We start from the raw sequence: 21,759 nt of genomic DNA, 5'->3' as shown, positions 1-21,759 counted from the left end.
ATTCTGTCTACATTTGAAATTTTCCACAAACATAATTTTAAATATTACTGCTTTAAAAATATCTGCCATATCTAAATTTTATGTAGGAAATGAATTTCTAGATCAATTTAAAAATACTTAGAAAGTTTCAGCTCAGTAAAGAACTCTGAAGATATCTGTGACTCAGGTTTTGTGGACGTTTGGCCACATACCTGGTAAATAGTTTTGGAGCCTCCTGAACACTGGCTTGACATATCTATGACCTCTAAGTGTAACTAGCTGATGGTGTCAGAAAATGACAAGTGCTAAAGAAATAAAAACCTAACCTGTTCTGAAATGAAGAGGAGAGCCTGAATCAATTTTCTGTATTTTAAGACTAAATGCCCTTAAACAATACAGTGTGCTTTGCAATTATTTATTATGATGTAAATAAAAAGAGGATGGATCAGCTCTGTCATTAAACCTCCACTGTTGGGAGCTAGAGTTCTGATAGATATTGGTTAAAAAGATGGTGGTAGGTTAAAGACAACATCATGTCCTCCCTGGTGGGTGACTGGTGAGGTCACTGTTGAGTGGGCTGGAGCTGGAGCTAGTTGGTCAATAGAATGTGGCCGTGGATTTAAGTCTGGTCAGCTTTTGTTTTCACATGCTTGAAGCCCTCCCTCTTGGAACCTGGCAGCCATGTAAGGGTCTGAGTATTCTTTCAGAGGAAAGGCTGCTGGGAGCAACCTCTGCAGCCATGTTCAGCTCTAGCTTTGGCAGTCTCAGATGCCTTAAGCCAGTTTTGGGTTGGTGTGCTGTTCAGTAAGAGGAAACTAAAACTTGAGCCAAGTGATCCATAGGATGGCACTATCTCTCACATCTATACCTAGCATCTGCAAAGGCACAAACAGGCAGGGGTTGATGAACTATCTGCAAATGGGATCATTTCACAGGGCTTCAGCTACCCCTGCCCACCTTCCCCTATCCAAATTGGGCATCATACCAAGACTTAGTTACCTTAGTCAGTCTTCACAAAAATACAGTGAGATAAATATTTTAATTTCAACTTTATCTGGAGATATGTAAATTTAGGCAGCTGAACGGTAAGATGCTGGCTGGGACTTAATACAAATATTCTACAAGTGAGGCTGGGACATGTAGCTAGCTAGCTCTGTCAGAATCGAAGGCCAAGGCAACACACACTTCTGAAATGCCTCAGATATAAGTGTTTCCACAAACAATTTCAAAGAGCACCTGAGTTAGAGGCCAGTGTGGTCTATGCAATGAGTTCCAAGCTAGTCAGAGCTATAGAGCCTCAGACCCTAGATAACCCCTCATTCAGCTCTCTGTCAATTGACCCTTCTAGTTTCTGGATGCAAGAGAGCCAGATAAGTTTCTCAGAAACTAAAGGGAGACAGACAACCCATTAAGTGATGTGAATTAGCACTAGGCCCCCCACCCCCACCCCAAGAAGCTCTTCTCACACCCTTGAGAATCTCAGCACACTCACCTGAAGACATTAGCAGGACGGCCTGAAGCAGGGCGACTTCAGTGTCATCCAGGTTGAAAGATGACAGAGACATGCCCAGGTCAAAGATGGCATCTGAAACCACCCCAAGGCCCCCATTTTTCAGCTGGCCTCGTGTCACTGCCATTTCCCCATTCAAAGTTAGAGTCTCGCTGTCTGGGTCATAGCGCACAGCAGCTCGAAGGGACATGATCTCCATGCAGCAGCCTTTGAGGAGGATGATCTGGTCTTCACATGGCAGCTGAAAAGAAGCAGACACATAAGCACAGAACAGAGGATGAGTGCCAGCTAGGGTGTTGGAAAAGCAACCACAGAGCCTTGGTGGCCAACCTAGGTCTGTATCCCCTGAGGTCCTTACTCTCATTCTCTACCTGGAGGGACACTTACAGCCATGTTTGTTCTGAGACAATCTATGTAGTTCTGCCTGGGTTGGAATTCACTATGCAGACTAAGCTGGACTTAAAGTAGTGGGAATCTGCCTCTGCCTCACAAATGCAGGAGCTACAGGTATATAATAACATGCTCAGACTACAACTACTTAAAAAAATGTTTATGACTGTTTTGACTGCACACATGTCTATGCACCCAAAGAGGTCATTGGATCCTTAGAACTAGAGGTATGGGTGGGTGGTTGTGAGCTGCATGTTGGTGCTGGGTTCTCTGGGAGAACAGCCAGTGCTCTTAACTGCTGAACCATCTCTCCAGCCCCCTCAATCACTGTTTTTAAATCTCCAGGCTGGTTAATTTCAGCAGTTTACATTTCTTTTAGCACAGGTCTTCAACTGGTATTATAGTAATGCAGAAGTCTCCATCAGTCAGCCCTTCATTCTGAGTTTTACTTGAAAGTGCGGCTGAGCAGAGTTCAAGACTCATCTTCTTTTATTGTGTGTAGCTCTGCTGGTCAGTGGGCAGCTGAGCTTTTCAGGAAGTACAAAACTTCCTTAGAAGGTGCCAGATGCAAGTGACTAAGGCAGTACAAGCTTTGCTCGTTGTCAACCAGCAAATCCAGGGCAGAGGTGAAGCCAGAATCCAGTGTCCTGGCTTCCAGGTTTCTATATTTGGTGACCTAGATACCAGAGTCAATGGACAAGCTAGCTCTTTCTGCTCAGATTTCAGGGTCATTTAAAGCTTATTTGGTCACCATGCTATTTAGGTTTTATGACAATGGGCTAATAAAACTTTACAACAGAACTCTGTGTGGCAAAATAGTAAAAATAGAAAATTATTTTCTGGGGTTGGAGAAAAAGTTCAAGAATTCAATATTGATGTCATTTGAATGGGTCTGAATGACTGTTACATCTTCTGTTTCTTGTCAAAATTTACAGTCATCTCAGTTGAACTTCACAGTTAGGTAAACATTTGAATTCCAGTTTCATTCACACATGTGATAAACAAGCACTCAGACTTCAGTGTGCTAGTATGCCTGGCATAGGGATATTTTGTAGGTAAGGCTGGGATTTGAAACTATCTCTATCACAATTCAAGGCCAACACATCTCAATACGTAAACCATGCAAGACTATGTAAATTGTACATAATGTCTAAGTCTTCCCTGAAACTGTTGTAGCTTCTTTTTGGAGGTGGGGACTCTGGACTAGTCCAGTTTAGGTTACTTTATGCAACTAAAAGCAATCCTGCTGGAAGACACTGAGAAGTCTACTTCTGTTCAGTAGTCAGCCTATTCAAAGTTCAACCTTAAACTTTTTATTTCTCTATGAGAAACAGGCTTCTATGTCTAATGATTCTATTTGATAACGCATTAAAGATTTGCTTTTGTTTAAGTCCTGACTTGTTTTAATTATATCCTTAGATGCCTGACTTAAGAGGGAGTTGGAAGGAGGAAGGCTGAGCTAGGTTACAGACAGCAGGGAGGACAGAAAGGCACCTGTTCCAGCTCCTCTAGGATTCTATGTGGCTCTCATCCTTACTGTCACCCAAGATCCCAGGTAATGCTCACACACTGCTGATCCCACTCTGGAGAAGAATCATTCAGCAGACCTAGAAGTGTAAGTCAAATAATCCCTTTCTTCCCCCAAATTACTTTTGGCTAAGTTTGCCCAAACAATAGGAAGGAAATTAGAAATGGTACTATTTGTTCATCATCTAGAATGATCATAAATATTAATTAAAAATATTAGAAGTCAGAAGGAAGAAAGTGTTTTCTCCGTCTCAGTTCCTATCCTTAGGCTACTGCTCTGTTCTTCTGGGTATGGATTCTATGGATGCTCAAAAGTAAGCAATAAGACATTTCCCCCTCCAGTATCTGATTCACCCTCATTGCAGCTGGGCTGTCCTTACTGTAAACTCACAGCACAGATGAGCTGGCAGTTAAGGCAGCAGATGCTCATCCTAGACAAGGAGACTTGGTTCTCTCAGCTGAGGAAGAACTATACACTACTCTCAAAGCTTATAGAAGAGGTTCACTACAGTCTGTACTGTATCTATATGCTAACTCTCTGGGCTTCCTTGAAGGTGTGAGAGCAATGGTCTGACACCTGATGGAATTTTGCAAAGGGAGATAGATGTTCCACAGAGGATACCATCAGCCCTATTAGATTCAGAAAGTCAGAGGCAAGATGGAAATGTCATGATGAACTTGAGCCCGGAAGACAGCATAGTCAGGATATGCTGCTTGAACCTGACCCTGTTCCCAAAATCCATGGGTTTTTACTTTCTAAAGCCAGGTGTGGTGGTGGTAGTAGCAACTTGTAATCCTAGGGCAGGGGAGGAAGAGACAGGGGAATTGCTGGAGCTGGCCTACCCTACTTGGAATGTTCCAGAAAGACAAAGAGAAGAAATAACAGCATCAGTAGCTAAGATGTGTGCAGTGTTTGTCACTCAGGTAGGGCAGAAGGACAACACTCTATTTGTATGCTCCTATCTGAACATGCCAACTGCTTTAAAGAGACACCAGTGTAAATCTCAAAGATGACATGACTCAGGTCAGACAGTCATGTCCAGGATTCTTGCGCATTCCCTGTAGTGGCTCTGTTCTCACCTGCTATAGGATAGCACTGTCAAAGTGATACAGGATGTAAGCTGAGGTGAGATGAAACATGTGCTAAGAGAGGGAGGAAGTATCTTTGAGGGAAAGCATGGGCTCTGTTGGGTGAGCTTTCCAGGCTCCAGAGAGATCAAGCTCCTAGGGAAGAAGAGATCCCCACAGAGACAGCGAGAGTCTTGCTGTGAGGGCCATTTGGCTTCAATTCTTCTCCATTAAGAACTGATCACATAGCCATCTCTGGGATATTCTGTAGAAGGGCTATTGATGTAAGCTCAAACTGCAGCAATTTTGCTAATAATTTTTTTGCTAAAATTAGCAAATAAGCTAGTTTTGTCCCCCACCCAGCAATGGCTGTAGAGAGAAGGCACAATTGGGGAACCAGACCTTTTCTTTTGACAGTACTGGGAATAGATCCAAGGTCAGACATACAAGGCAAGTGCTCTCCCACTGAGCTGCAGCCCTGGCAGACATTCTCACTTTGTACCAACTCTGCTTTCCTAGCATGGAGTTCTCCTGATTGCTGTTAAACAATACCCTGCACTCTTGGAAATGGAGCTATAAAGAAAAGTGACCCAGACAGAAGAGCCATGTCCTTACCTCACAAAACATGGGCAACTTTTTGGCAAAATCCACCACTCTGGTAATTGCTGGTGTGATGATTTTTGTAAAATGACTGAAGGCTTCCAGGTCAACCTTGCCACCTTCTGGGGCATTCACGATGGGTGCTTGTCCAATGTCTTCTGGCTGAAGAGGAGAAGTGAGAACAATTTCAGCAAAGCTGAAGAAACCTAGGTTTATTACAGCCATCATATGGTAGGGCTAAAGGACTGTTTCTTCTGGTTGCCCCTGTGTGTTGACAAAGTGGATAATTTTCACATCAATTACGGCTTTGACCAAATGTGTATACGTTGGCCATTGCTTTAATACCCCTATCCCCACCCCCCACAAGGGATAATGCTCATAGGATTGTTGATGAAAAGAAGAAGTGGGAAGAGGAAGGGAGGGAGGGAGGGAGGCGGGGAAGAAAGAGAGATAGGTATATGTTGCTGGCACAAGGGTCATATTTAGGCCTGTAGTAAGAATTCTAGGTCACTGGTGGGCACATTCAGAGCACTGTGTGTTCTGGGATGTGTGTTGGGAAAGTAATGGACACATGGACAGTAATGGAGGCACACAGCTGGTGAGCCCTAACAAGCCCTCGGGCTTCTAAATGTGAACTCCAGTTTGAGGTGTTCTCTGCTGAGCATTGAGGGTGACAATCTCTCAGCTCCCTGCAGGAAACTCAGTTGTACAAACAGGGCAAACATTAGGGCAGGTGGGACATCCGCTTATCTTTTATGTCCCCAGAGTTCTTTGCTGTTTACTTGCTCGAAGACAATCCACAACTGCACTGGGAAGAGTGGACAGTGAAATGGTTATCACTTGGGGGATGTTCTCAGTCCTTTTTGGACCTGATTATTCAGAAGCATGGTTTTAGCCCAGCCTTAAGTGATTTGTGCATGGTAGACTTCCCATATCCACAAGCCACCTGTCTTCAGTGAGCATTCTCCACTAGGGTTATTTTGTGCTGTTTCTATATTTTCCATGAGAACAAGCCTCTTTACTGCCCATTCTTGTCTTTGTGATACCATGCATTAACATATATTAACATAATACATGATACACATGGCTTAACAGCACATGGATGTCAGCCTCGACTTCTCTATCCCATGTTGCTCACAGCAGTCTAGGCCTTTGAATAAGTCCGAAAGCAGGAAAGGGAAGCATGTCTGTAACACCCGTTCACCTTCTGACACCTGGAAACACGTGGTGTCTTCAAGCATCCTCTAGGTGTTGTGGATGCCACCCAAAACACCAGAGACTCATGGGTGTGGGATGGCAGCCATCTTTGTCTAATACTATGTGAAGAAGACCTGGTTTCTCCAAACACCCAGCGGTGGGAGTGGGGAGTGGGGAGTGAGAGTGGTAGGTGGAACATAAGACACTGTGGCCCCAAACTTCACTGTATTCCAGATTTCTAGGCTTCACCTATTGGGTCTGAACCTAGAACCAGGTGGAACTAGAGGATCTGTCTTTCCACAGATGTTGTGGGATGTGCTGCCACTGGTAGTCTGGAGCCACTCTGAGGATGCCAGGATGTCACTGAGCAAATTCAGCTTGGAGCACTGCAGCAGCAACCATCTTTCTCCCTACACTCTGTCAGTGGTTACACCTCATAGGACAGCAGATAATTCTTATCCTCAAGTTGCCTGTGTATCAGGAGCCACAGGAGCAGCCAGGCCCTGCAAACCTTGGGGAGTATTTCAAGGATGTGTGTGTTCACAGCAAATGTGAGCAGTGCCATCCTTGTTGAAATTACCTATAGGACCATCTGGTTTTGTCATCGTCGCTGTTTCTTGTTTTGGGGATAGTGAATGGACAGATCTGGGTTCTGTCATGTTTTTGTGGTGAATGGGGGCATTTGAGGTAACCAGTGACATGGCTTTTCTAGACACAGATCTGATAGATAGACTAATGATGAATACAATTCCTGTTCCACTTTCTGTCATTGCCTGAGCTAAGGAAAAATGAATGTCAACCCTATTTTGGATTCCTGCATCTAGAGAATATCCTTGTTGGCTTGTATATTTTCTTCTTCCCCTGAAAAGGAGGCTGCTCTTGCCTCCCGTCTTCTTCACAAGCCTGTTAGGAAGGAAGGTCAGCTGCTAAATAAACATGGCCATATATTGACAAGGTAGGGAGTTTTGCGTTAAATTTATCGAATATATGTAGAGTATATATGTGTTCCTATGTGTGTACATATGCATTGGTATATGTCATGTCATATGTGTGCATGTAGAAGCCAGGGTTGACATCAGGTGCCTTCTTCAGTTTCTTTCTAGATACTGCTGCTCATTAATAAATTTTAGTTTATTTTAAAAATGTATTTATTTTTATTTTATGTTTACAGATATTTTACCTACATGCATACATTATATGTGCATATGTTTGTGTGTGTGTGTGTGTGTGTGTGTGTGCATGTGCACCATATATATGTCTGGTGGCCGTGGAAACCAGAATAAGACATTAGATCCCTAGGAACTGGAGTTACAGATGGTTTTAAGATACCACGTGGGTGCTGGGAATTGAGCCTAGGTCTCCCTGGAAGATCTGCCAGTGTTCTTAACTGCTGAGTCATCTTTTTATTCCCAGATTATGTTTTTTTTTAATTTTTTATTAGATATTTTCTTCATTTACATTTCAAATGCTATCCCAAAAGTCCCCTATACCCCCCCCCCCCCCGCCCAGCTCCACTACCCACTCACTCCCATTTCTTAGCCCTGGCATTCCCCTGTACTGGGGAATATAAAGTTTGCAAGACCAAGGGTCCTCTCTTCCCAGTGATGGCCGACCAGGCCATCTTCTGCTACATATGCAGCTAGAGACACGAGCTTTGGGGCGTACTGATTAGTTCATATTGTTGTTCCACCTATAGGGTTGCAGACCCCTTCAGCTCCTTGTATACTTTCTCTAGCTCCTCCATTGGGGGCCCTGTTATCCATCCTATAGATGACTGTGAGCATCCACTTCTGTATTTGCCAGGCACTGGCATAGCCTTACAAGAATAAAATACCCATGGAAGGAGTTGCAGAGACAAAGTTTGGAGCTAAGATGAAAGGATGGACCATCCAAAGACTGCCCCACCCGGGAGTCCATTCCATAGTCAGCCACCAAATGCAGACACTATTGCATATGCCAGCAAGATTTTGCTGAAAGGACCAAGATTATGTTTTGAGACAAGGTCTCTCACTCAATGTGGAACTCACTGATTCAGCTAGCCGGCCTATCCAGTGAGCTCCAGGGATCTGAATATCTCTGTCTTCCTAATGCTGGGATTTCAGGAATATACTCTGCCTATGTGTTGTGCTGGAGACCTAATCCCAGATACTCATGCTTGCATAGCAAGCACTTTACCAACTGAACATCTCCCCAGCACCCAAACATTCAAACATCCACTGGGTAGGTCTAATCTGACTATCGAAATGGTCAGCCCAGTGTCCTGGACAATGCTTCAGACTACCAGTTTCCATTTCATCTGCTAGTAGAAAAGCAGGGCACTCACTTCCTGTGACCAATGATTTGAAAGACTGAGGAAAATCATGCAAGGGAATATGGTAACGATAAAATTACAGCTTAGATGTAACTTCACAGGCTTTTCTGAAGGGAAATAAACAGCAGAGTAGAAAAAAAAGCATGCTGTTGTATCATTAGAGTTTGTTTCCATAATGGACCTCGGGTACTAGGGAAAAGAAGAAGAATGTGTGAGGAGGTGAGCTGCCTCCTGGTACAGAGAAATGAGACAGCAGAATGCAAACACCTATGTGGCTTCCCTGTAGATTTTTACCCATAAGGACTGCACATTCCTGGGTTCGTGATGAATCTGTTAGCTTACTGTGACTAGTTGTCTTGGGTACTAAGGATCCTATGCCCAGTATGTAACTGTGCCCTGATACCAAGCTCCAGCATCAGCTTGTGTTTACCTGTGGAGAGAGGGCCTGCTTAGCTGCCTTAGCTTGCTCAGAGGGCATTCCAGCAATAGCATTGACTTCTGTCCTCTAAGCCCTCAATGACCCACCTGGCTTAGCATATCTGACCTTACCACCTTTATCCCACAGATTGCCTCTCTTTTCTACTGCATCTCTCTCTCTGGATCTTTCATTCCTCTGAAGTCCCTACTTCAGTCTGTTGTCTCTGCTCACTGAATTCTGTCTACTCCTAGACATTTTGCTAGATGACCTCATCTGAACTGATGTTGATCTTCTCTGCATACTCATAGTGGCCAGTAGGGGTCACTTTTATGGCACTGAACATCTCTTACTCTTATTTTTCATAGTTAAATAGGCACTTATCAAAGATAGAGCCTTCTCAAAGGGAAAGGACAAAGCCTTTGTGTTTCTGCCTGATGTGCACCAGGCCTTTGGATGAAGTAGGGCAGACCACTTTCTTGTTCATACATGACCTTGCCAGCACATATCCAGTAAATACTATAGGCCAGATTTCACTCTTGATGCTGAGATTACAGCAGTGAACAATGTCTCTCATAAGATAAACTGCCTCATGGTAAGGGATGATAGGCAAGAAAAAGAAATTCACTGAAGAACTATGGTTTGTGATAAGCCTGGAGATGACATGTCCACCATGGTCAGGAGACAGGGGGCACCAAGGTCCTGGTGACAAGCAAAGTAGTCAAGGCTTTGGACTGAAGAATGTCAAAGAGACAGCCGTTCATGGAGTTGAAGAAGAAACATTCAAGGCAAGGAAGAAGCCAGTAGTTCTATTTTGAATGGGAAGTGTTCCTCATGGTTTCACATACTCCACACTCCCTGGGGTGCTGTTTGAGAAAGTTATGTAACCTTCAGGAAGTGGAGTGTGACTGGAGCAAGTAGGTCACTGGCAGGTAATCTACCAGGTTTATAGTCAAGCTTCCACTTCCTGTCTCTTTGCAACTTCCTGAGTGTGGCTGCCAGCTGCCTCCTGCTCCTACTGTCGTGCCTTCTTGGCCATTATGATGGCTAGTTTTTACATCAAATTGACACAAGCTGGGAAAGGAGGAAACCTCACCTAAGGACATGCCTCTGTATGATCTGGCAAGGTACTTTTTTAAATTAATGATTGATGGGGAGGGGCCCAACTCATTTCAGGTGTCTATCCCTGGGCTGGTGGTCCTGGGTTTTGTAAGAAAGTAAGCTGAGCATAGGGAGCAAGCCAGTAGGCAGCATCTGTCCATGGCCTCTACATCAGCTCCCTCAGGTTCCTGCTCTGCATGAGTTCCTGTCCTGACTTCCTCAGTGATGAACTCTTACCTGAAAGTATAAGATGAAATAAACCCTTTCCTCCCCAAGTTGCTTTGGTCATGGTATTTTACTGCAAAAATAACCCTAGCTAGTATGGCCATGGGGGACAATTTTTCTCGAACTGTAATCCAGAATAAATCTTCCTTTCTTGAAACTGTCCTTGTCAAGGATTTGGCCAAAATATCAAGAAGAGTTACTGATATAGCAGTGCAAAGTTCTGAGGACAGGAAAGAGACCCAGGTGGGTAAAGCCTGGCAGAGAAGCATCATTTTCAGTCCCATGGACCACAGGAGGACAAAAACATCTTCTAAATACAGAACAATGTTCACTGAAGGGCTACAGTGAGGACAGAGGCTAGATGAAGTGTATGGCTGTTTGGTTTGGGAAGGGATGAGCAAGGAGAAGCTGCTGTGGCAGGTTGAGGTGGGCTGGACTATGGGCTCACTGTAAAACATCCAGAAGTGGAGACCCTATGAAGATGCACTGGAACTCCCAGCTCCCTAGCTCCTCTGGGCACTAGGGACAGAGAGGTATGAAATGGGGTTCAGGTGTGTGTACAAGTGTGGCATCTGTCTCCATTCAGCACTGGGGAGGCTGAAGTTACACAGACCTCTGCCAGCTGGCTCTCTGGGTTGAAGTTTCCTTAGCATTGTTTCAGATAAGTAGGAAATGTGGCCAGTTGGCCTTGTTGCAAATGGACGGGTGAAAGCCAAGGACATCTTGGCTTAGTCTGGCAGCTCCTTGGCACTGGCAGAGTGGCATTCAACCAGGTGGATGAGTTCTTCTCTCTGTTCAGCACATTGTATGCTCACACCATTGGAAAACAATGTAGGACACTCTCAGGGCCCCGGTGCCTTGGACCTGACTCCAGGCTTACTCGTTCTGGGATGAATGAGGTAAGATGAGAGTTGTACAGTGTAGGGAAGATGCCTGGAGCACAAGATGCCAGGCACCTCTGTGTCCATTCCACTGATTAGTTTTACCCCACCTGAGGTGGACACAGGGCAAATGACCAGAGAGGGAAAGAAATAACTAACTCAAGCTTACACAATTAGGAAGGATTAGAGCCAGGTAGTCTGGCTTCAGTGTCTGCTCCTGAAGCTAGGCTCTCCTGCTTGTTTCTGAAGTTTCTGATTGTGCCCTGACCTCACCTCACAGACCACACATGGACCTATCTGATCCTTCAGTCTGTGTGTGCCCCGTCTGACACTGTCTCAGCTGAGAATGTGGTCATCAGGCAGTGACTCGGCAGGGGTAGAAATAGGGCAGATGTGCCCTGACTTGAAAGGCCACATTTCATCTTTGTACAGAAAGTTTGCCAGCTACACCTTTGTAATGAACCAGGGAGGAGAACAGATGCGCTGTGTCCCCAGATAATGATGTACACAGCTCACCGCAGTGGGCATGGATTTTGTGCCATTGTCTTTCTGCCTCCCTGGGAGAGGGTAGAAACGAGCCTGCCTCCTCAGTCTGATTCTGCCTTCATAACAGTGTCTTCAGTGTTGAAAACACTTCTGTTACCTCAGTGACTGAAGTAGATTGAAGAATATCATGGAAAGAACATGATTTTCATGCTTTGTGCGTGACTTGACACATGGCTTTAGGCTCATTATGGATCTTGCAAACGTTCCTCACTTGCCAAACACTCATTTTCTCAGAAGGAAGCACAAGTCTGGGAAGCAGATGAAACCACCATCGCTTTTCCTGACTTGGCTGGATCCTGACCTTAAGGGATAAATGATGAAGGAGCTCCTTTTGGGGACCAGATACTCACCCCTAATCAAAGGATAGCTGCAGCTTCCGTGACAGCATGAGTCTTAGCCCTCATGGCTACTGCACTATTAAGGTCACAAGCCTGTCACATTTTTTCAAGAACAAGTTGGGACATTAGAACATAAAAATTAATGAATTCGTATGCAGTGTTCTAAATACATCAGCCATGTAGGAAATATAAACCCTAAAAGGTCCCTTTGACTATGGAAAGTTCATAATTATGGAAAACTTTTGGTACATGTATAGTGTTCTAGTTTGCTTTCTGTTGTTGTGATAAAACAATCCCACCAAAAGCAACTTAGGGGAGGAAAAAGCTAATTTAGCTTATACCTTCCTTGTCATAGCCTCTTATTAAAGGGTACCAGGGCAAGAATTCAAGCGCAGCCCATATTAGACAGTCCCTTCTTATATCAACACAATTCTTTACAGAATTGTCACATAAGTCACAAGTCAATCTGATCTGGATAATTCCTCAACTGAGGCTTCTCTCTTCAGGTTCTCCAGGCTGTGTTAAGCTGGCAGTTAAGGCTAACTAGACAGAAGCGTTAGCTATGGTGTTTTAAAGTAAGATTTCTTGGCATTCTTGTAGAAATAATTCACTGCTCAAAAGAGTGTGGTTTCCACTCTGAGCACCAGAACTCATTTGTAAACATGAAAACTGACTGTGGTTCAGTGTTTGACTGCACTGTCTCTGAGGATGTAACAGTAGAGCTACATGTTCAACTTCAAAATTTATTGAGTTCCATTTTGGTTAGCCATTGCTGTGTAACAAATTACTTTAAAACACTGCAACTTAACATGACAACTTTAAAATTCTTTCTTGGTATGGTGGGGGTTAGTGGCATAGCTAAGGGTTCTTTTGATTTTTCTTTCTTTATGGTAGTGGGGATTGAACCTAGGGTCTCACATAAAGTGCTTAACCATTGTGTTACCACTCAGCTTCCTAGAGCTGGGGTTATAGATGCAAGATGGCATCCCCAGCTTCTTACATGGTGATGAAGGAGGAGGAGGAGGAAGAGGAGGAGGAAGAAGAAGAGGAGGGAGAGGAGGAGGAGGAAGAGGAGGGAGAGGAGGAGGAGGAGGAAGAGGAGGAAGAAGAAGAGGAGGGAGAGGAGGAGGAGGAGGAAGAGGAGGAAGAAGAAGAGGAGGGAGAGGAGGAGGAGGAGGAAGAGGAGGAGGAAGAAGAGGAGGGAGGAGGAGGAAGATGAGGAGGAGGAAGAAGAGGAGGGAGAGGAGGAGGAGGAAGAAGAAGAAGAGGAGGGAGAGGAGGGGAGGATTACAAGGATGATGATGATGATGGTGATTATGAGAGTAATGCTGTTGACGACATACTTTCCTCCTTTAAGAGACACAAGTCTCAAGTTGGAGTTTCAAAGCATTTTTTCTCCTTTTTTAAAAATTAGATATTTTCTTTATTCACATTTCAAATGTTATCCCCTTTCCTCTTTTTCCCTCTGAAAATCCCCTATCCCATCCCCACTCCCCCTGCTCACCAACCCAACCACTCCCACTTCCCTGTTCTGGCATTCCCCTACACTGGGGCATCAATCCTTAATAGGACCAAGAGCCTCTCCTCTCATTGATGTTTGACAAGACCATCCTCTGCTACATATGCAGCTGGAGCCCTAGGTCTCTCCATGTGTTTGGTTGGTGGTTTAGTCCCTGGAAGCTCTGGGGTTACTGGTTAGTTCATATTGTTGCTCCTCCTAGGGAGCTGGAATCCCTTTCAGCTTCTTGGGTCCTTTCTCTAGATCCCCCATTGGGGACCCTGTGCTCAGTCCAATGGTTGGCTGAGAGAATCCACTTCTGTATTTGTCAGGCACTGGCAGAGCATCTCAGGAGACAGCTTTATCAAGCTCCTGTCAGCTAGCTCTTGTTGGCATTTGCAATAATGTCTGGGATCCCTAGGTGGGACAATCTCTGGTTGGCCTTTCCTCAAGTCTCTGTACCACACTTTGTTTCTATATATCTTCCCATGGGTATTTTTGTTTCCCCTTCTAAGGAGGTCCCAAGTATCCACACTTTGGTCTTCTTTCTTCTTGAGCTTCATGTGGTTTGTGAATTGTATTCTGAGCTTCTGGGCTAATATCCATTTATCAGTGAGTGAATACCATGTGTGTTCTTTTGTGATTGGATTACCTCATTCAGGGTTATATTGTCTTTTTAAAAAATTTTTTAAAACTTTTATTAGATATTTTCTTCATTTACATTCCAAATGCTATCCCCCAAATCCCCTATACCCTCCCCCCACCCTGCTCCCCAACCCACCCACTCCTACTTCCTGGCCCTGGCAATCCCCTGTACTGGGGCATCCTCTGGGTATATGCTCAGGAGTAGTATAGCTGGGTCCTCAGGTAGTGTGATATCTAATTTTCTGAGGAACTGCCAAACTGATTTCCAGAGTGGTTGTACCAGCTTGCAATCCCAACAGAAATGGAGAAGTGTTCCTCTTTCTCCACATCCTTGCTAGCATCTGCTGTTACCTGTTTTTTTTTTTTTTTTTTTTTTTTTAATCTTAGCCATTCTGACTGGTGTGAGGTGGAATCTCAGGGTTGTTTTGATTTGCATTTCCCAGATGATTAAGGATGTTGAACATTTCTTTAGGTGCTTCTCAGCCATCCGGTATTCCTCAGTTGAGAATTCTTTGTTTAGCTCTGTACCCCATTTTTAATAGGGTTATTTGTTTTCATGGAGTCTAATTTCTTGAGTTCTTTGTATATATTGGATATTAGCCCTCTATCAGATGTAGGATTGGTAAAGATCTTTTCCCAATCTATTGGTTGCCATTTTTCTCCTATTGACAGTGTCCTTTGCCTTACAGAAGCTTTTCAATTTTATGAGGCACTATTTGTCAATTCTCGATCTTAGAGCATAAGCTATTGGTGTTGTGTTCAGGAAAAATTTCTCCTGTGCCCACGTGCTCGAGGCGGTGGAACCAAGAACCTCATGCATTTGCATAAGCTCTCTACCACAAAGCTACTGTCCCAGCACCTGAAAAGTTTCTTATGACTAAGAAGAAACTAAGAAGTCACTTAAACATCTCTTCTGCTAAAATCCTCTTTTTAAAGTAGTCACGGTACAGCCATTTTCAAGGAGAGGGAAGAAGGTTCTTTCTATAGGAGACAGGGCCTGTGTATACTGAGGAGTATTGTGTAGTGGTAGCTATTCCTAGATATGCTTTTGAGAGTTTCACCCATAAGCACTGGAGAACTAGTGCTTAGTGGACCTGGGTTGCCCTAGTTCCATGATGGCACAGGGGTGATCTAGGCACAAAGATGTAAGATGTAAAGAGTAAGATGGGATAGAGAAGGATCCCGATCAATCTGGACACTTTCTTGAACATATCAGGGATCTATAAAAGGTACATGTCACATGTCATGTTGTACTGCACTGCTGGGTATAATAGCTGCTTTCATCAACTTCCTGAAGAAAATCAGTGCAGAGATCACCTCATTGCTCTGACCGAAGTCTAACAGCAGGCCACTTTGCCACACTTTTCTTCTTTGGATGATCAAATTCATGAAGACTATTAGGAGCCTTGAAGGTGAGACATCAAGGCTGGTTCTTATGTCTTGATATTTTGCCCTTTTCTGTTTTCAATGCTCTAGTTAGAGGAATGAAGTCTTTCCCCATCTTCCACTCACAAGAACTCTGTAATTTCATACTGTTTACAACCTTCCCTGTATTCAACACTGACCGTACTTACTATCTTTGATATCCCTTACTGCTTGCCCTTGTTATATAAGGAATATGACTTACTTTGTGATTCCCATAAAGTAAGCATCTGATCATTAATACCTCTCCCTCCTTCCCTTCCTCCCTTCCTCTCCCCCTTCCCTTCCTCCCTTCCTCTCTCCCTTCCCCCCTCTCGTGTGTGTGTATGTGTGTGTGGGTGGGTGCACAAGCATACTTGCATATGTAAGTCATGAACCCCAGAGATCAGTGTGGGTATTATTTCTTAGTTGTCCATCTTATGTTTTTAAGACAGGATTTCTCACTGACCTACAGCTCATTAATTATGTTAGATTGGCTGGTTATCTGGGCTCTGTTTTCATTTCTCCAGTGTTGGGATTACATGTATGTACCACTATGCCTGGCTTTAGCTTTATTTGAGTGCTGGGGACTAAAGTCAGGCCCTCATGTCTATTCAGCAAGCATTTTAGTGACTGAGCTACATACCTCTATAGTTCTAGTGGATGCTTCTTAGATTTAAAAAAAAATAGATCTTGGACAGGAGAGATTGTTCAGGTTAAGAGTGCATATGACTCTTGTAAAGGACTCAATTTCAATTCCCAGCATGCACTATCTGTAATTCATAGCCACCTGTAACTCTAGCTCCAGCAGGATCTGACACCTCTGGTCTCTGGAGGTATCTGATATACTCATATCCTCACACAGACCTATATGCACCATACACCCCTCTACAGACATACATGCATACATATACACTTAACTTAAAAGAGTGTTATCCTTCTGATCTCTGGAGGATCTGCTCACACAAATACATATACCCACACAGACATGCATGCATATACATATACACACATATATCTCCATTTGGACATACATGCATACATGCATACATATTCTCACAAAGACATACAAACACGTACATATATCCACACAGAAATCACCCATACAGATATCCCTATATAGAAAAACACACACACATACCCCCCCACACACAGACACACATGCATACATGTACTCCCACATAGATACACATGCATCCACATACATATATCCCCACACAGACATACATTCACACACACACATACACACACACACACACACACACACACACACACACACAGAATAGCACTATTTGGAGGTGTGGCCTTGGAGTGGGTGTGTCACTGTTAGTGTGGGCTTAAGACTCTCATCTTAGCTGCCTGAAAGTTAGTCTCCTACTATCAGTCTTCAGATGAAGATGTAGAACTCTTAACTCTGCCTGTACCATGCCTGCCTAGATGCTGCCATGTTCCTGCCTTGAGGACTGAACCTCTGAACCTGTAAACCTGTCCCTGTAAATGTTGTCTTTACAAGAGTTGCCTTGGTCATGGTGTTTGTTCACAGTGGTAAAACCCTAACTAAGACACATCCCATGTAGACACACATGTACCCACATACAACTATACATCTCTTCACATAGACATATACAGACACATGCACATGTGTGTACATCACCACACAGACACACGTGGATACACATATCTCCACACAGACATACATGTACATACATACATAAATATATTCCCACACAGGCATATGTGCACACACATACACTCATCCTTACACTAATATACATGCATGGAAGGAGTCATGCAGGAAAGCTTATGGCAAGCGAGTTGCTAGAGATGGCCCATCATTTTGCATGGCTGTGATGGGTGCACTCTGGAGAGGCATGGAGCCCAGAAACTTTTCCCCAGGATTGTTTCTTGCTTCTGATCAGCCTGCTACTGCAGTATCCCTCTTACATCTGACAGAGCCCACTGTTTCCTGAGTTTTAACCCACTCTGTTGGGCAAACTTCCTGCAGATCAATATGAAGATGTACTTTCATGTATTAATGCTATTTTGATAAATTAATGACTTTATAGAATTCCTAATTTGATTCATATATTTTTTAGAAAGTTAGAATAGTTGATAAAAAGTTTAAGGAGATGGTTTTAGTTGTTTTGCCAGAAAGATATAATAAAGTTAGAATCAAGAATAGAATGTGCCCAGGTCTCTTAGGATAGTAGGTAAGGGCTGTGTAAGAAGGAATGCGGTGAGCTTTCATGCACAACAAGCACATAGACTGTGCCAGAAAGAAAAATAGACTTGAGACAGGTTAATGATCAAGGAAAAAAATACATTCTAGGTCAGGTTCAAAGATGAATCGACAGGTGTGCTCCATGATAAAACAAGGCTATGTGAAACTGTTGCTTTGAACTTATTAAGAGCTTACAGACTGAAACAATCCTTTGAACTTGCAATTGACATTCTTCTGTAACACCCTCTTGTTTGACATTTTAGCTATGACATAATTTTATTAAGAACTTTTGTCTAAGAAGTTATAAAAAAGCTGAAAGAAAAAAATAAAGTGTGGTTGTTGGGACTTTGCTCCATCCACCAAATGTGTATATATGTATATATGTCTATCTGTATAATATGTATAATGTATACATGTCTGACTGTGTATATATACATGCATAAATATATATGTAGGCATATATGTATATATATATATATATATATATATATATATATATATGTATGTGTGTGCACTTGTGAAATTGATGAAACAGGTTGTCAGGCCCGGCAGAGTGTGTGTGTGTGTGTGTGTGTGTGTGTGTGTGTGTGTGTGAATGTATGCATGACTTTCTATCCTTTTCTTTCTCTTAAGAGTTAAAAGAGTTCAGTGTTTCTTGCCCAGTTACTGAGAGTTCTGGCCCCAGATAATTAAGTTTTACTCCCATCACCCTGTAAATCTCCTGCTGCTATCAGCAGAGCCCCTTCCCACCATTGGCTGCTATGAGCAATGACCGCAATCACCAACACCATATCTCAGTTTAGCCTGGGTGTCGAGCTGGCTTTTGACACATGTACACATACACTTATTCTCACATAGACATATACAAATATACATAAGTTAAAAGACTAAATCCTTAGACTCTAAAACACGTATTTTAGTTATGTCAGAAACTGGCTTAATTAGATTCATCCTCTCCTAGGTGGGGAAAGCATAAAATTCTCCACGAGTCCAGAATGGGCCCTGACTCCTCCATCTGACTCAGAATTCAGCTTGATTTCCACTTTTGTTGACTACTTAGAATTAGAATGCAGCACCAGGCCTGGCAGTGGCCCACACTTCTGAGGAAAGAGTACACTTTGATAGACTTAGGCCCGTGGGTATGCTGGAGTCTGTGCTGATATGGTCCATATATATTGGATTGGAATTGGCCTATTATACAGAATAAGTGCAGTTTAATTTCCAGTCAGATACACCAGGGTGAAGTAGTGGAATGCCACCCTCCCAAGGCCTCTCTTAGTTTGGTGGGTTAGGCTACATGGGCGGTGGGCAGAAGGAGCCCAGGCAGACCCAGCACTGGCTATACCTGCTCCTCCATGTCTTAGCACAATCTAGCTGTGGGAGCCCCACAAGTTTCCCACATCTCTCTGTCCTGTAAATGGAGGTATTCTACCTATAGAGGTGGTATAGGGTCTGAAGATTAGGGAGCAAAGCATTTAGACTTGAACCTGGCACAGCATAAGCATCATTTCAGTGTTTGATGACTTTTCTAAAGTAGCACATGACAGTATTTGTTTATGTTGATAATGAGACAATTTGGTGTAGGAAAGGCAAATTATTCATAGCCCTTTCTTTTCAAAATTTCCTTTTGTGATTGTTACTTATGGTGCTGGGTACTGACCCAGCATCTCATGCAGGCTAGGCAAATGCTATACCACTGAGCTGTGTGACAGCTCTTTCTGGCTTTAACTTTTGAGGCAAGATCTTGTTAAGTGTCGTGGGCTGGACTGGTAACTCAAGCAGGCCTTGAACTTGCAACCTTCTTACTTTGGGTTTCTGAGTACTATGATTATAAGTGTAACACCATTATAACGTCACTGTTGTGGTGTACAGGCAATTTCACCACCACAGCTCCTTGTTTAAAGAAAGCAACTCTGATGTATAGACAGATCCACAGGCCAGCAAAGTGCTCACAAAAGCCTTTATGAAGGCACATCCAGTCTCTGAGGTGGCTAGACACTGGCTTGGGCAGGAAGTTTGTTTAATGAGGTGGGCAGAGAGACTTGAAATCAGAGGGCATGCTGGCTTTGGGCCTGGCTTAGTCACTTACTGCCATATCATCTGGGACATTTATGTATGGCCTTGGGATTGAATTGCCTATCTATAAAACAGGGATAGCAACTCCAGAAACTTTAGAACACCAGGAAGTCTAAATGAGAAATGGATGGGAAGGGGTTGCACTCTAAAACCCAATAAGTGCACACAGATCCGAAAAGGTCTGCCTTGTCTCTCTGCTTTCCCCATCACTATGCCCATTTTCTCTGGCTTCTGAACTCAAGTTTTTATTCCTAGACAAGCATTTGAACTCTGGCAGATAAAAACTTAAATCTGAGGTCTGAGACCCTTCCTCCTAGAGATTTTGCTGAAGGGGGCACGTGAACAAGCCTAGATAGCTGAATATAAACACTGGAGGTCTGAAGGCAGAAGGGGGGAGAAGGGTAAGCCATCAGATAGCAGACATTCCTGAGGAGAGGCTCCATCCCTGGCCTCACCTTGAGGTTGGAGGCCTAGGAAGCTGCTCTGGGTTCCAGTGAGTGAATATTGCTCCAGTAGCCTCTGTAACCTCATTGGCATCATTGCAGTTCCAGCCCTCTGAGCTGCAACTGCCCATCACAAAAATAGGAGACTCATGTCAGGAGGGTCCAGAGGACTCTAAACTTTGGCAGAAAACAAAGGCTACATAAATAGTGAGCTTGGTCAGAAGCCTTACCAGGAATTTCCGCTTCTGCTTCCAGTGGCTGCCCTGGGCATTGGTGGCCACGTGGGCCTCAGTGACTGTCTTGATGAGCTCCCACTCCTCATCCGTGGGTTCTGGCTTGTGCCCAATTGATTTCTGTAGCTCTTCCCGCCGCCTCTTCTCACGGTTCTCCTCTATAAGCTTCCGCTTGGCTAGCCTCTTGCTGTCATCCAGCACCACTGCAAAGTAGAAAGGTGAGAGGACCCATTGCTAATCCAGAGCTTGGAGCAAATTATAGTTTCTGAGCCTCAGGTCACACGGGGCACATTTTTCCTCGCATAGCAAACAGCCCACTATGAGTCCAGTGTCCAGACCAAGTGTCCAAAGCAGAGCTTGGAAAGGACATGGGCACTAGGAACTCAGCTCTACAGAAGGCAGTGGCTGAAATCAGACTAAAGCAGAGAGACTTAAAACCACACTAGCAGAGAAATCAGTTGGACAGCCATCTGCATTCACCCCTGGGCCTCCTGTGCTTCCTGTTAAGGAAGTCTTCTGGAGTAGTGATGGGAGGGAAAATGGTTCTTCCTGGCTCCCTCAGGGCAGACTGTAATTTGCCTTTGATTCTCTTGAGTCTTACAGGTACATCTTTGCAAATCTTTGTACCTGGTCTGTCCTCCATGGTAGATAAAGAGCCTTGGACTAGAAAGATGTGGGTTTGAGTCCTGACACCAGCACCTTCTAGCTGCGTGACGCCTAAGCAAGTTTGTTCGGTTCTCTGAGCTCTCATGCCTCCCTTTACCCAGATGGGATCAATAATGCCCACATACAAGGTATTCACTATGGCAATGTGAATATGGTAAGTGTTCAGTAAATATAGTCATATTTACCATTTGTGCAAAAAGGAACAAGAAACCTATCTTTCTGTGGTTAGTTTTCAAATAGACTATTTCATTAGATTTGTAGTAAGATTGAGAGACTCAGGCTTTATTTACTTTTATTTTATTTTACTTAATTGTTATTATTATTATTATTATTATTATTAATTATTATTTTGTGTGTGTATGTGTGTGTGTGTGTGGTAGTGAACTTCTGTGTACACACATGGAAGCCAGAGAAGTATGCCAGGAGTGTTCCTCAATCCACACTCACATTTTTGGGAAAGGCTCTGTCACTGAATCTGAAGCTTGCCA

The 21,759-nt window shown here is 43.7% G+C and overlaps 1 protein-coding gene across 20 annotated transcripts in view; it reads right to left on the bottom strand.

Annotated features, from left to right (window-relative positions):
- The window catches only part of Thrb (thyroid hormone receptor beta), a 380,873-nt gene that overhangs the window by 8,225 nt on the left and 350,889 nt on the right, over window positions 1-21,759 (bottom strand). For all 20 annotated transcript variants that reach the window (XM_011244739.3, XM_006517970.4, XM_011244741.3 and 17 more), the window contains 3 exons: window positions 20,603-20,808; window positions 5,090-5,236; window positions 1,472-1,730 (listed from right to left, as the gene is read on the bottom strand). In XM_011244739.3, the coding sequence (XP_011243041.1) occupies window positions 1,472-1,730; window positions 5,090-5,236; window positions 20,603-20,808 (612 nt within the window). The remainder of the gene's footprint in view (window positions 1-1,471; window positions 1,731-5,089; window positions 5,237-20,602; window positions 20,809-21,759) is intronic.

The sequence above is a fragment of the Mus musculus genome, chromosome 14 (assembly GCF_000001635.26).
Source record: "Mus musculus strain C57BL/6J chromosome 14, GRCm38.p6 C57BL/6J".
Taxonomy (NCBI): domain Eukaryota; kingdom Metazoa; phylum Chordata; class Mammalia; order Rodentia; family Muridae; genus Mus; species Mus musculus.
The sequence above is the reverse complement of the archived record's forward strand: the minus strand, read 5'-3'. Positions and strand labels throughout refer to the sequence as shown.